Source organism: Rousettus aegyptiacus, unplaced genomic scaffold (assembly GCF_014176215.1).
Source record: "Rousettus aegyptiacus isolate mRouAeg1 unplaced genomic scaffold, mRouAeg1.p scaffold_m13_p_2, whole genome shotgun sequence".
NCBI classification, from domain to species: Eukaryota; Metazoa; Chordata; class Mammalia; order Chiroptera; family Pteropodidae; genus Rousettus; species Rousettus aegyptiacus.
This window is the reverse complement of record NW_023416295.1, coordinates 20,996,226-21,010,632: the sequence shown is the minus strand read 5'-3', so window position 1 is coordinate 21,010,632 and position 14,407 is coordinate 20,996,226. Positions and strand designations below refer to the sequence as shown.

The 14,407-nt window shown below is 35.2% G+C and overlaps 1 protein-coding gene across 47 annotated transcripts in view; it reads left to right on the top strand.

Moving 5' to 3' along the window:
* Window positions 1–14,407, top strand: part of MAP2 (microtubule associated protein 2) — a 244,607-nt gene that overhangs the window by 196,204 nt on the left and 33,996 nt on the right. For 22 of the 47 annotated variants that reach the window (XM_036235956.1, XM_016132315.2, XM_036235957.1 and 19 more), the window contains 2 exons: window positions 983–1,096; window positions 3,305–3,382. In XM_036235956.1, the coding sequence (XP_036091849.1) occupies window positions 983–1,096; window positions 3,305–3,382 (192 nt within the window). Of the gene's footprint in view, window positions 1–982; window positions 1,097–3,304; window positions 3,383–12,839; window positions 13,086–14,407 lie in introns of all 47 variants that reach the window. The other 25 variants (XM_016132295.2, XM_016132298.2, XM_016132300.2 and 22 more) reach the window with 4 other exon arrangements.

Sequence of the window (14,407 nt, the reverse complement as noted above, 5' to 3'; positions counted from 1 at the left end):
CCCCCCTGGTCCAGTACAACTTGTTTCTATTCTGGCTATAAGTGGGCTTCTTTCCTTGTATGGCAGATGTTTTTATATAGAGATAATGAAGGTTAGAGTCTGCAGAATTTATTTCTAACCTAGAATATATTTTTAATCTCAAAAGGCTTCTTTCATTTTTAGTTGATATGTGGAACATCATACCTCGAATATTTTTCTGACTAGGTTATATAAAATTAGCATTGCTATGCTCCCGTGGATGCCATTTCAGGCTAAAAACTAATCTGGCATCTCACGGACCGATCATTTTAATGATACCCCCCCCCCATTTTAATGAGATTATTGCACTAAATTGGTATGTATTATTTGGCCTTAAAGATCTTTAAAGCATCTGCTATCAAGAAAAGTAGTAGCTCTTAAGAAAGAGACATCTGATATATCATTTCCATATATTTCATTCCGGCTGGCTTTATCTTAACATGATTTCCTGAATTGGTCTTGTTTACACTAATCCTGGATAATGGTGTTTAATCACAAATTCACACCTGAGGCATCTCCTTTAGGCTTTAAATCACGGTGTTTCTGCAAATCAGCACAAAAACTTATTTTAATGACACTTTTCTAGAAAACTAACAAAACATATTTTAAGTTAAACCAAAATGAATCCTCTCTCCTCTTCGAATTTTTACTAGGTACAAAAAAAAAAAATCAAAATGTGTCTGTTTATATAAACAGCTTTATAAAAATAAACTGTCATACAAATTATTTTTCTTTTATTCTGTGTTCATTTTGCTTAGGAAGCCAATTCTTTTTTTGTTTGTTTGTTTTTCTTACAATATATGTATTTGTGCTTTATCTGTAATTTAATAAATTGTATTCTACTATTTTGGGGGAAGACAAAGGAAATGAAATTCTAATTGACTATTGTTTAATTGCTTCTCTTTGCTACCTGTTTTGGACAGCCCATCATTTTTTTTTTTTCTTTTGCTACTATGTATTCCAGAGGAGGTGTCTGCAAGAATAGTTCAAGTAGTCACGGCTGAGGCTGTAGCAGTCCTGAAAGGTGAACAAGAGAAAGAAGCTCAGCATAAAGATCAGCCCGAAGCTCTGCCTTTAGGTAAATAAGAAAGAACCTCAGATCAGAGGCTGTGTCTGCTGCACACTGATCACAGGATCAAGTCTTCATGTTCCAAAACAGGCCGTATCTCATACTTTATCCTTACATATATCATCAGACACCTCTGTTGGGATACACTGGTGCCTATTTTACGTTTCTCATTAGGGTCATTGTGGTGTTTGGGTCATCTTTAGGGTGATCAGCGTATAGTTAGACTTTGCCCCTAAATTGCCCTTAATTTCTCATTTTCAGACTGACATAGTTATTATAAAAATAAAGCCAATGCATTTTGATGTCATGGCCCACTCATAAGGAACCTGTAGTGATACTTTAATTAGAGATAAATGTTTCCCTTTGTGGGCTTCGGTGAATGATTGTTTATACTGCAGTCTTGTTTGGGTCTCCCTGAACCAGCTACATAAAACTTACAGCCAGAGCTTTGTTAGAATCATCAGCAATTTCATATTCTATATAAAGTACTGGTCTTTACTTAGTTCATTTAAGGACACTGAGATGGCATTGTTCTCTCCCTTGGTCACAAGTCAAGTGCCCTCCATGGCCAAATAGGTATCATAATGGTGCTTGCCAAGAAAAACACTCTCAGCCAAGAGCTTGCTGCCCCTACTCTCCAATGATGATAGCTAGCTAGCTAGATTGATAGGTAAATTTAGATATATACACATGCAGAGACACAAGAAACAGAACTTTATTAGGTTCAATATATACATTTATTTCATAGATTCATCTAAGTAATCCACAGAAAGGTATGGTTTTTAAAGCCTAAAAATAGTACATGTATTTTTTCTCTTACAATCTAGCGTATACTTAATATCTGATTTTCTGATCAGCATCCCATCAATTGTCTATTAAAAATGAAGCGATAAAAAATTCTGCTTCCCCAAAATAATAATTTAAAATACTCTCATTATTTTCAATAAAACGTTGTGTGATTATCAAGGACTTTTTTTCTTAAAACAGGGGAAAAATTATCTAAAACAGAAAACTTTTGTGTGTGGTTCACTTCTATTCTTTGAAATAAAAGAAACCCTTACCTTTCTCTTTTAATTTGGAACCTTGAAATATGCCATGTAGACGTCCACAGGGTCAAGGAACTAAAGATTCCTGTTATCCCAAAGCTGCCTCTACTAACTACTTTATAAAATAAATATTCACATAATTGTTAAAATAGATTTTATCATTGAGCTGACTGATAAATATTTCCTTTCGAAATTTGTTACCTTCATATGAGTGGTCATAAAGTGTCTTGAAGAGGAAAACTTAGAGTTAACTGTAAATAAATTACATCTTTTAGAACAGGAGTTCCCAACCCCCGGGCCGCAGGGCCGCAAAGGGTACCAGTCTGGCCTGTTAGGAATGAGGCCACACAGCAGGAGGTGAGCGGGAGGTGAGCAAATCTTCATCTGTGTTTGTGGCCACTCCCCAGTGCTAGCATCACCACCTCAGCTCCATCTCAGATCATCAGGCATTAGATTCTCATAGGAGCACCAGTCCCTGGTGCCAAAAAGGCTGGGGACTGCCGTTTTAGAACCTTTGTCTTTGGTCCTTCTTCACGTATAACGTCAAAGTCAGAAGATTACTCAGCTCCCACTTGTACTTGGTTTCTGTCTGAAGATTGCCTCTGGCTGTGACAGCTTCATTTTTCTTTTCTGAGAGTACATATAGAAGGTGGGTTTGAACATTAGACTCAGGTGACAAAATGTTGTTTAAAAAATACGTTACCTAAAATAACTGTGAATGATCAAGGTAACATTAGTTTCCAAATCAAGAAGCTGAACAACAGAGAGTTCTAATAGTTTTTCAGTCCACCAAGTAAAATTTAAATGAAAATGCCTACCTGTGTGTTCTTGAATATAACAGCCTGGGGACAGAATGAAATATTTTATTAATTGAACAAGCAGACACAAATTAATGGGATTAATGATAGAATCTTATCAGGCATCTCTAATTCATTTTTATGGAGAAGACCAAATGATTATTTTAAAATATTAAATGTTCTTCTTTCTTTTTAGGTTTTTAAAAATATGTGAATCAGGTAATGGAGCTAAAAATAAGTCAAATGTGCTTACTATTGAATCTTTCCCTGAATTTTATAGAGAGGCCTTTTTACAGATGGCAGAACTGCCTATACATCTACTGGCCTAATAGGATTAATTATCATATCTCATTTTTCCATTGTTTGATCTTTAGCAGCTGAAGAGACAGCTAATCTGCCTCCTTCTCCACCCCCATCACCAGCCTCAGAACAGACTGTCCCAGTGGAGGAAGGTAAGGTCTATTGGACTTTTTGAGGTTTATCTTCTGGTAAAGTGTAAATGAATATCAATCCATAAGCACTGGACTTCAGTAAGGGTTAGCATATGACCCAGCTTGGGAGCTGTCTGTTTCAAATAGTCAAGAAGAAGCAAAGACTTTAAATAAATATATAAGTATTTATTTGTATAAAATCGAAGTAGAGAAATATGGTAAACAAAAAGGAAAAAATCTGCTTGATAAAGGAAAAGATAGCTGTGTTTAAATTGCTAGAATAACTACAGAGAACCAGTTTACTAAATGTAGAATGTTTGGACAGAGAATATAAAATTCTTACAAGTGACTAAACAAACAAAAAAAATTATACATGAAATCAGCACTTAGGAAGTGTCGCGAATTGTCTCTATTTTGCTGAATATTATATTGCCAAGGTCTTCCTGAGGATCCGGCCTGTTACAAAGCCTCAATAAATATTAATAAATAAATGAAGAAGTTAATTAATCTGATATTAAGAGCAATGAACTAGAAGCTGAAATCATGTCTTCTTTCCTGCTGAGACCTGTTATTGTCCATGAATCTATTTATACATTTACTCAACATGCAAAGCCACGTCAGCTTTTCAATTCATGCTGGTTAAACAGAGGGAAGCCTTTGAAGAATAATCATTCAGAATCTGAGATGAATGGCACTATTTAAAAAGCAAACTAGTATTGGTTCTCTGACTTAGATCAGTTAACTTATGTGTATTGTTTGAGTTACAGGAGAAGGCAAAGGAGAGCTACAGCTCTATTATGATTTTAATATAATTTAGTTTCCATACAGTAAAATCAGAATTTTAATCTATTCCATTGTATTCATTTATTTCTTTATATATCGTTTTGCTGTTCTTTTACAGATTGTATTGTGTTAAAAATTGATTATCACAGAAGACTCACTGTCTTTTTATAATTTGTAATTAGGTTTGTTTAAAATATTCTTTGATTTCCTAGATACAGATTTACCCTAAATTACTGAACTACAAATGATCAATAAATAGGATTTATTTTTGTCACAGATTTATAAACTAAAACTTTCTTGAGTGAGATTTTGCTTTCTTAAATTGAGGTCTTTTTTCAGATTTACTGCCTGAACTAATGTTAAACAGGATAAATTATTCTGATAAATACAAGAAAGTTTTGCAACTATGATTAGTGTATATAATCAGTGTCACAACAGCCACTGATTATTAGTTCCCTGAAAAATGTGATTTGAACTTTTAATTCATAGATTTGAATGATTCTTTTTGCCTTTTGTTTTTCTATTCAGTCAGCACATATTTATGGAGCATGTACAATGTACCCAGTACTCTTCAAATTCTGGGTATATATTAGTGAACAAAACAGACTTGATTGATCCCTATTTGTAAGGAGATCACAGTTTAGTGGAAAACAGAAATCCAATAAATAAGCTTACATATAATTTATGATTGGATTATCAGTAGGAAGGAGAAGAACAGGGAGCTTTAAGTTAGAAAAATGGAAGTCTTATTTTATTTGATGGTGAGGGAACAGTTAAGAAGCTGAACCTGGCCAAGCAAAGATGGAGGAAAGGAGTTTGGGGACAGAGGGACCAAGATGTGCAAAGCCACCCCAGATAGGAAGGAGCATGAAGAAACTGAAGGAGTCTTGTGGCTAATGGGTAATGAAAAAAGGGTAGAGTAGTGAAGAATCTGAGAATGAGAAGCAGCCAGTTGGGTTCGGGAGCCTGGATTTTACTCGAAATACAGTGGAAAGCTTTTCATGACAGCTGTCCTTCTCTCGGGTAATTGAAAATGTTTCTGAGCTCCTATCCAAAGCATTTCAAGTGTGAGAGAGTCCTCTTAATCCGAGAGGGATATGATATTGACTCCAAAATCAACCAGAAGTCAAGTAATTTACTCTTCTTACTCTTATATGGAGTTGGAACAGAAAGGGTGCTAGGGTACCCCATCCATCTGGGAATTTGCCCCTTCTGCTTTTTGGAAGGTGATGTAATAGATATAATGAAAATACATAACTAAAAACTAGTATCACTTTTACATTTTGGTAATTTAAGTGTCACTTTCCACAGTAACCTTCCTTATATTTCAGGATTGCTTTCCCCAGGCTTTTTCAGTATAGTCAAAGAAAATGTCAACTTAATACTTTCTGTTGAAAGCAATTCGAAAATGCTTTATTCTTAATATTTTTCAAACCAAACTTGTATTTTTATTGGATTTTTTTTTCAGAAAAATTATTAAACTATAAGAAGACCTAATGATTTACTTTTAAAAGGATAACCTTTTTTCGAGTTATATTTTTAAAAGTATGTATTTTACAAACTCTTCTCTTTAATTTAAAAGTCAAAGTAATATTCTCACCTTAAATATGTGAAAGATATGTGGTCTAGACAATCAAACCAATCCTTCTCTTTTATTTTAAACCACTACCAAAGTATGTCTAAAATTTTTGTTAAGTTTGTTTTATTGGAAAATAAATTAGTAACAGCTCACGAGATAGGATTCAGTGCTTCAGTTTTTCAAAACAATTGGTTTGTAAAGACCCAGCCAAAATTCCATTAATGTATTGCTCATAGCAGGTTCTGTGGAAAGGGAACAGGTGGGTTTTTTTTGTGTAGAGATAATTTACCCTCTTTGACACACCCTTGAAGCAACTATAATTTAAAAGCACAGTGACTGCCAAAGCCCAGTCCTTTTCTACAAATATAAGAGAGCTCTTGGATTAAATCTAGTAGTTCAATGATTTTGAGGATATGCTTAGTTTTTATTAATTATCAAACATTTTAAAAAGTGATCTTTCCCAAAGGAGAAGCATGAAAGCTTCCACTAAAAATAATTTAAGATATTAATTACTATCATTTATGAATATTATTTTATAACCTATGCAATATTTACAATCCCCAGATTATGTGCTTAGTCTGAGAAACATTTAAAGGGATTTTGATGAAAAAAGTAAACAAGTAGCACACTTAGAAAGGAAACCCAGGTATAGTAAACTAATACTGTACTAGTTATGATGTTTTCAAATTAATCTCTTTTTTTCTTTTTGGCCTAACTGTAATAGTTGTCATTTGGACTGAATTGTTAGAATTTGGAAGCCATGCAAGAACAATGAAATCATCAGAAAACAAAACCAGGAATCTTTGTGCCTTCTTAGCTTTGCTCCGGAATTCTAGGGTGGTGTTTTCCTCTGTCGGTGATGTGGAAACATTCTAATTGCTAATCTGAAGGCAGTTTTCCCTCCATATTCCTCAGGAACAGCAAACCCAGTTGGCAAACTGAGGAGTCCTCTGTCCAAAGCTGGCAAAATGGGAAGGGCTTAGGGATGGCAGACAACAGTGTAAGTGGGGCAGAAGGTGCGATGCCAGGGCAAACAAAAATCACTGAGTCAGATACACCGTGAGACTCAGCCTCTTACAGAAGTGACTACTCATTTGTTCCAAAGGGCCTGACATACTGAGTTTGGGTTTTGCTCAGCAAACCTGACTTTTACCCAACATAAATTTTCAAATGCTTCTTTCTTTTTTAAAAAGTTTGTTTGAAAGAAAATTAGGAAAATGTATTCCTCCACTGAAACCAGGTAAGCTTCATTTTTGAAGTTTATCATTATGAAAAAAAGCTATGTAAAACTCCAAGGTTCATGAGGCTACTGTCCCTATTCTTTCAAATATCACATTATTATTTTGTGGCAAAAGAAGTGTCTCCCAAAGCATGTGCACTTATAATAAAAAGGGGTTTTCAATCCTGACCTTAAACAGCAAAATTAACTGTTATGAAATGAATTTCCTTTTCCACAAATCTCTCATGTCTAGCTTTGATGTGTTAAATGACAGGACAGAGCAGAGGTATATGACAATTTGCCTGAGTATGCTGAAAGATGTTAACATGTATGGAGTCCAGCATTGTGCTTGGCACTTTCTCAGATATCTTCTCATTTAACCTTCCCAGCAAGCCACAGAGATAGATAATATTCACTTCCACCTCTTGTCCAGGTGGAGGTCATGGCTAGTCTATGGCTTATCTAGAATTCAAATCCAAATCTAAGTTCCTACAACCGCTGCATCCCTAAAGCTATCTCTTATCTCTTAGTGTGGGACTATGAAAATGAAATGATTTCCCAATGAGAGATTTTGTTGTTGTTGCAAGCTACTGGACTAATTTACTGTTTTTCAAATCATTCCCAAATAAATAATTCACTTATTCCTAATTGTTATATATTCTGCGTACTTTAGGTCTGAACCAAGAATACCCATCATAATTCTATAACAAACGAGAATCTGTCATCTTCTATCATTAGCATTGAAACCAAGTGCACTGTTTGGACTTAGTGGGCCATGGTTATCCCTGAGCATCACTTCACTGACACATCTGTGGGACTTGTAGGGTAGCTGGACTTCAGGCTCTTGGGTCCTTAATGGAAACTTAGAATACGTACAGCTCATAGTACCAAGAGAGGACTGGGCTTTGCCAGACACTCTTTTTGAAGTTGCCTGGCTCAGGTCCAGACAAACACTACAGAGAAGCTCCTTTTCCACTGCAGTCCTTAAAGTTGTTGTTGCTTTCATTGTTCTCTGATTAGAGTCAAATTTGTCAGAATAGAAAATACTGTTTTTTTGAAATTTAGAGATCCAAAGCATGACTGTGGGTTGTTGTCACATTTTGGCACTTACAAAAAGAGCAATAGCTTCAAAAGAAGGTCAAAATCCTCAAAAGGTTAAAACATCCATGGAGTAGGCCCTTTAAACTACCAGCTCTTTGTTTTAAATTCCTTAGTTTTGTACTATAGTCTGCTCTACTTCCCAGAATATAATCTTGTAAAGCAGAGAGGTGCCATTTTCATGTGTTGATTGTCCTTACAATCTGTTGAGTATATTAGAAATTTTAAAGTTAACTTGCATACGTGGGGAGTTTACAGTCTTGGAGAGTCACTGGAGGAAATATGAATGGCTGGGACACATGACAAGCCCAGGGCTTATGATTCAGCCAGTATGGTAGGCCAGATTGCAGCCAATTAAATCTGCTCAGCTGAGAAATCGTGCCTATTTAAACTAAGACTATGATATATAATTTTAGTCTTCTGCCATTCCGTGGTGAGATAAGCATCGTGGCTGAGAAAGTCCTGAGCACCCATCCAGAAGCAACTTCCATGGTACAATCAGTAAACACTGTGATCAAAAGATTATAAAAGTATTTTCAATGCCAAATGCTATTTTAGTATCCTTATGATTTCAGACTTATTTCTAGTTGTCAGCACTTGGTGGCTGAAAATAAGTTACTGCCTTAAAGATAGCGTGCATATCGAAATTAATGTGAAAATTCTCTGTGCTTAAATTTTGATAGGAATAAAAACTATACAGGTATTCCTATTGAAAGTTATGAAATTTTAAAATTATTCTTGATATTAATAAATAAATAGTGAATAGAAAATTTAGTGAACTGATACATCAGAACTGATATGTCTGCACCATATCAGATGTCAAATATTATTCATTGTCATCATCGTCAAAGCTCATTAAAATATACAAGAACCCAAATGCGAAGCAGACTGATCTACTCTTGTGTATCTAAGGAAATATATTTAAATAATGTCGATTTCTAAGCCAAGACACAGGGAAAGACAGAAATGAGAGCAGTTCCTTTGGCATTTCAATGAGAAATATGTAATAAGGGGGTTGAAATATAAAAACAGCCGAGAGTCAGTAAGTAGTGCAATGATACTGCACAGAATAAAGTCTTGATGAATCTGACATCAACACTGCAGAAATTCTCAGCTAATTGTATCTCTGTTGAACTTTCAGAAGGAAAGCAAAACAGAAGAAAATAAGTTTATATTACTAGGAACTTTCTTAAAACCATATACTTTCAGTATCATACAAATGAAAACCAGTGTTCAAAAGGATACCCTTAGCCTAAGAGTTAGCATCCAAAGAAAGAGCTATGTTCTTTTCTTAGCAAGGCAGGAAGAAAAATAATGCATTGTAGATTTTTCTTAACAAGATTGAAATTAAACATTACTTTCTGGTGAAAATCATTTACTTAAATTAAATTATCAAAATGCTAACTATATAAGCATCTTAGGTTATGCTTCCAACAGGACTGTTTTCCCCATCATCGTAAAAGCATTAGATCTTAACAACCTTCTTCTTCTTCTTTTTTTTACTATAAAAAATTGATTTAAGCATGAGAAGAATTAATCTACTTGAAAATATTTCTTCCAAATAATGCATTTGTTTTTGTAATGCTTTGTTTCTATGCCACTGTTTCCATGGTTATTCTGACCTGTGTGAAAGGAATGTGTAGATAATGTCTTATTATGCAGTAAGGGTGTCAGTGCATTTGATTCATTTAGATCAGCAGCAAGATTACTTAAGGGATAGTTTAAATTCAGTGGCTACCAAAGCATGAAACATTCAGTCTCCCATCCTCCATCAGCTTGATCTTGCTAATTCTCCTGCATCCCCCTGTGCTGCTTCTGTGGCCCTTTGTGTCCTTGTGCCGGTGTTGTCTTGTCTGTCTGATCTTGTGTCTGTCTTGTCCAGTTTTCCCTGCAGTTTCTTCCTGTGTGTCTGTTTGTAGATGAAGGGGCTGAGGATCAAGTGGGTCCTCTACACAGGTTCGCCAGCCACGAACCTGCCACCAGCGGGGAGAGGCGTAGACTCCTAGCCCCCTCCATCTCGGTGTCTGTGCCTGATGATGACCCTTCCAATTCCGATGAGGAGTACTATGAGCATCCTTTGTTCAGCTCACAATGGACCACCTATAGTGTGCTCCCCAGTGTCCCAGCGCAGAGTGCAGAGGCCCACTTAGGCCAGGAGAAAGGTGAACCGAGCATGGTCCCTTTTTACTCCTCCTCCCCAGCCTGCAGCTTTGACCACATGCATCATACTAAGTGTGCCTTCATATGTGTGGTGGGAGGGACAGGAGTCTGTTTTTTCCACATGAAAGTGAAGTCCCTATAAAGTTTATATCCATCTCAGTGCCTCGGCAATTTATATACAAGAAACCTCACTTGAGTCATGTGAGAACTTCCTTTTTCTGTGTTGTTGCTTCTGAAAAGGAACCAAAAAAAGGGGGAGTCTGGAGAGGGAGGAAGCAATAAAAGTTTAATTAAAGCGACTCCTTTCTGCTCCTTGCAAATAAATGAGGGAAGAATATCTTCTCTTACCCAAACCAAAAAAGATGATCTTGAATATAATTTTTCTTCCTTTGATATATAATGTTGTTAGGACCAGACATAATTAGCATTAGCCTTCTTTTTAGTGCTATGTTAATATGATAGCTTTTTAAAAGAGAAAGATTGAAGAATCTGTTTAGGGTAGAAAAGATATTATAGAATAAATTGACTTCTCCAAATCATTTAATTATCTAGAAACTACAGAAGCTCCCCTAGGTGACTAAATCCTGGCTCTCACCAGTAGAATTGGGCTAAAGTGAAGGAATTAATTCAAAGCCTTTGTCATTCCAGCCTTATGAAGATGGGCAACGCTACTGTATAATTGGCTATGGTGATGATAAAATAAGTGACCGCTCGGCTACAGTTTCTCTCTTTCTAATTGGGTAGTTTTGTAAAGAAAAAAAAATTAAAGCTAACATTTTTTTTTCCTTAGGTGAAGAGATTATTTTCAAATGGGCAAAAATACCTTGCTTAAGTGCAGATTTCATTTTATATGGGACAATACAAATATAAAGTTAAATGGTTCCAAGGCAATGCGGGATACACTCACCAACTGTGTTCATGATATTAAACATTTCCAACGTCTTTTGGAAAACAAAGAGCACCAATGACTCAGAAACTCAAAGAAATATAGCCTGTATTGAGTGAAACTAAGTTCTTCTAATAGTGTGAACTTAAAACAATTAAGAAAAATAGATGAATTTTTCAATAAGGAGCAGGTGTAGTGGAAATAAACATGATTTATACAAAATGAGAAAATGGAAGGCTAAAAAGTTACATGGATTTGGTAAACATGTAAATTAACATGATTAGACTTCATCTGATAAGGCGACATTAGTAAAGCAGCTATATTAAAAGTCTCTTAGCTGTAATCAAAATTTCTAATTCTATGGCATTATAAAAATTGCTGCAATAAATTAGAATACCAATTTTTAAAATGTTACTTACATAACTAAATTACAAAAATGAAAGTGTCTGAGTGCTAAACGTGAGGAAATAAATGAAGTAGTTTTCTCTCCCCCAGCCCCTAAACCCCAAGCATTTTTAATATTTCTCAAAAAAAGAAAACTCCTTTCTTCATATCTGTAGTCTTTCTCACAGGGCCATTAAACAATGTATGCTTGTTTTCTAGGAATTTTATAAGAATCTTACCTTTGCAAAAATATGAAACAGCTTATTATATATTCCCTCTAATTCTAAGTAATAAAATCAGATTCATTTTACTGACATTAAAGTGTAAATGCAAAACAAATGAACAGGTTAATTCATAGCCTTCATAACACTTTTTTTTTTTTTTTTTACATCTTATTTGTTAACATTTTTGCATGTGATATACATTTTTGGGGGGATATTTTGGCAGTTTGGTTGCCACTTAGTTATCTTTCCTTGGTGATTTTGTTTTGAATTACAGGAATAAGACTTTATGGATAACATGCACATTTTCTTTCTTAGTGTCAAAGAGAACCATACAGGAACTATATTACCACTATTTCAGGAGTTTTAGTAATATGGTAACAATTGTGTCCTAAAGGTAGACTTTTTTAAATAGGCTGAAATTTTACCTGAACTTTGTTTTTCAAAATATTTTTCTCACTCCTCGAAAGCTTTGAAAATGTTTATATTCTCTAATATTGTATAATTTAGCGAAGGTAAAATAAATTGAGTTACACAGTCTTTCACCTTGGAAATAATAAATTCTATTTTAAATAATTCTAATGGACTTCATGACAAAGCTTTAAAGGTAATTGATTGGATATTATTTTGAGGCCCGCCTTTTTTTATTCCCAGGCTTTGTTAGCCAAGTTTGCATGTTTTAAATAAAGGAATCAGAAATTCGTACGTAGGGACTTCTTGCATTGGAGAAAACAGCACATGTCTAACAAATTTAAAAGTTTTTTTCAGTACATCAACGCATCTATCTTTTCACAACCATCTGTTATCTGGCAGCACCATCCCTTACTTCCAGCAAGCTTTCCCTGTGTGTGCAACTCACTGCCATTTCCACTAAGTGGTAATAGAACAATAAAACCCTTTCAGCTCTCGAGTTTTAAAATTAATATCCTTTTAATGAGATTTTAAAAGGCATCATTTTAGTAGATTATATATAATTTTCCAAACAATAACTAGTGTACATTGCTTTAGAATATTAAATTGCTCATCCAAATGGCGAGAGATTATTATGAGGTCAATATCATGGAGCTGAAAGTGTTTTTTGAATAATATTTCTGTTGTTCCGTGCATTGTTCTGTGATCGTGATATCAACATCTTTTTCATCCCTAAGAAGAAGAAATGCTAGAGGGTCCAGTGGCTGAGGAAGAGAAACCTGCCACTCTTCCTGGGAAAGAGTGTGGGGCTGCCAAGGCCTCAGACCAACTCAAGGGCTTCAGTGAGGGCCAAGTGGAGTCTAGTGCGGAGGCCCAAGTAGTTCCTGAAGAGAGTGCCCCAGCCAGGGCCCCACAGGAGAAAAGTATAAAAGAGGTCACGGAGGTGTCTCCAGAAGTAAAAACCCCTTCCTCTGCTGGGGAAGGTGTGTCTTTCTTAGGATTTGCATGTGTTTTGTTGCAAATGATCTCTCCAGCAGCTTACCAACCTGATTGATGCCCTTCCAATGCTATTCCATCGCTGAGTCTTCTCATGACCCCAAGACCACTGTTTTAGGCTTAATGAACAAAGAATGTGGCTTGCACAGGTGCCGTGCGACAGCTTGGTTTTCCACTGCTGCAGCTAATTCCTCGTTTTACTTTGCCATGATACAATACGCTTTGCAGCCAGGCTGATTATGCTATGTGAGCTTTTTTTCCGCCCTCCCCTCATCTCAAATGTTTGCCAGTCACATTGCTAATACATGTATATTTTTATTTTTATTTTGGGGACAGCAATTCATATGCTTTTATTTCAAATCGTAGAGTTGGATTTGGGCACATAGAGCCTTAAATGGTAGAATCGTTTTTGTTTGCAACCGCAATATGCTGTATTTTTTATGCTTCAATGGATACTGGTTTGGTTTTCTTGAAAGCTCCTGCTGATGCTTCTCATATCATTTCCTCTCCATGGCAGCCAACCCCTTTGATCATCCCATATCTCTTGAGTTTTCATTCATCTAATATTTATTAGAAGTTCATGAAGTTTTCTTTTCTATTGTTACAACAGGACACACAAGTATATAAGGTAATGATGATCCATACACTTGCTCTCGAGAGATGATTAAATGTTATTTTTCCCAAATCTTTTCCAGATAATTGCACTTAGCCCTAATGACCATCATAAAATACATTTGACCTTAAAATACAAGTGAGACTCTGAAGACTTTTTGATTGGTGAACAAATAAAAATTTTAAAAGAATCTTTTAATTTCTGTGAAGCATCAGTAAAGCTAATATTGGTGAATGCTTCACCGATTGGTTGTGTACCAGGATATGAGGTCATGACCAAGGACAGAAAGATGTTTTAATAGTTGACTCTCTAAAATTTTGCTACTCACATGACTTCCTAGTATTAACAGTGTAATTCAGATTTTCTTACATCTACCATACAAACTAAGTAATGATTAAGAATTAAGAATTTTGAATATGTTGTAGAAATTGACATCAATTCTTAGGCCATATGATATAAAGTCAATACTAAATATTTATACACATTCCTGAAATTTATTCTCAATGATTTCTAAAAAGTTATGTCACTAACCTTTCCAATGACCCCCAAATTAGTCCCAGCATTCATTGATCAAGTTAAATGAAACTATTAATACTCGTTATAAATTAATTGGCCTTCTGCCCATGATCTACCAATTCACTTTAAAATGAGAAAATAGATGAAAAAGTTCAGTAGAAATTAATCTTTTTTCATTTG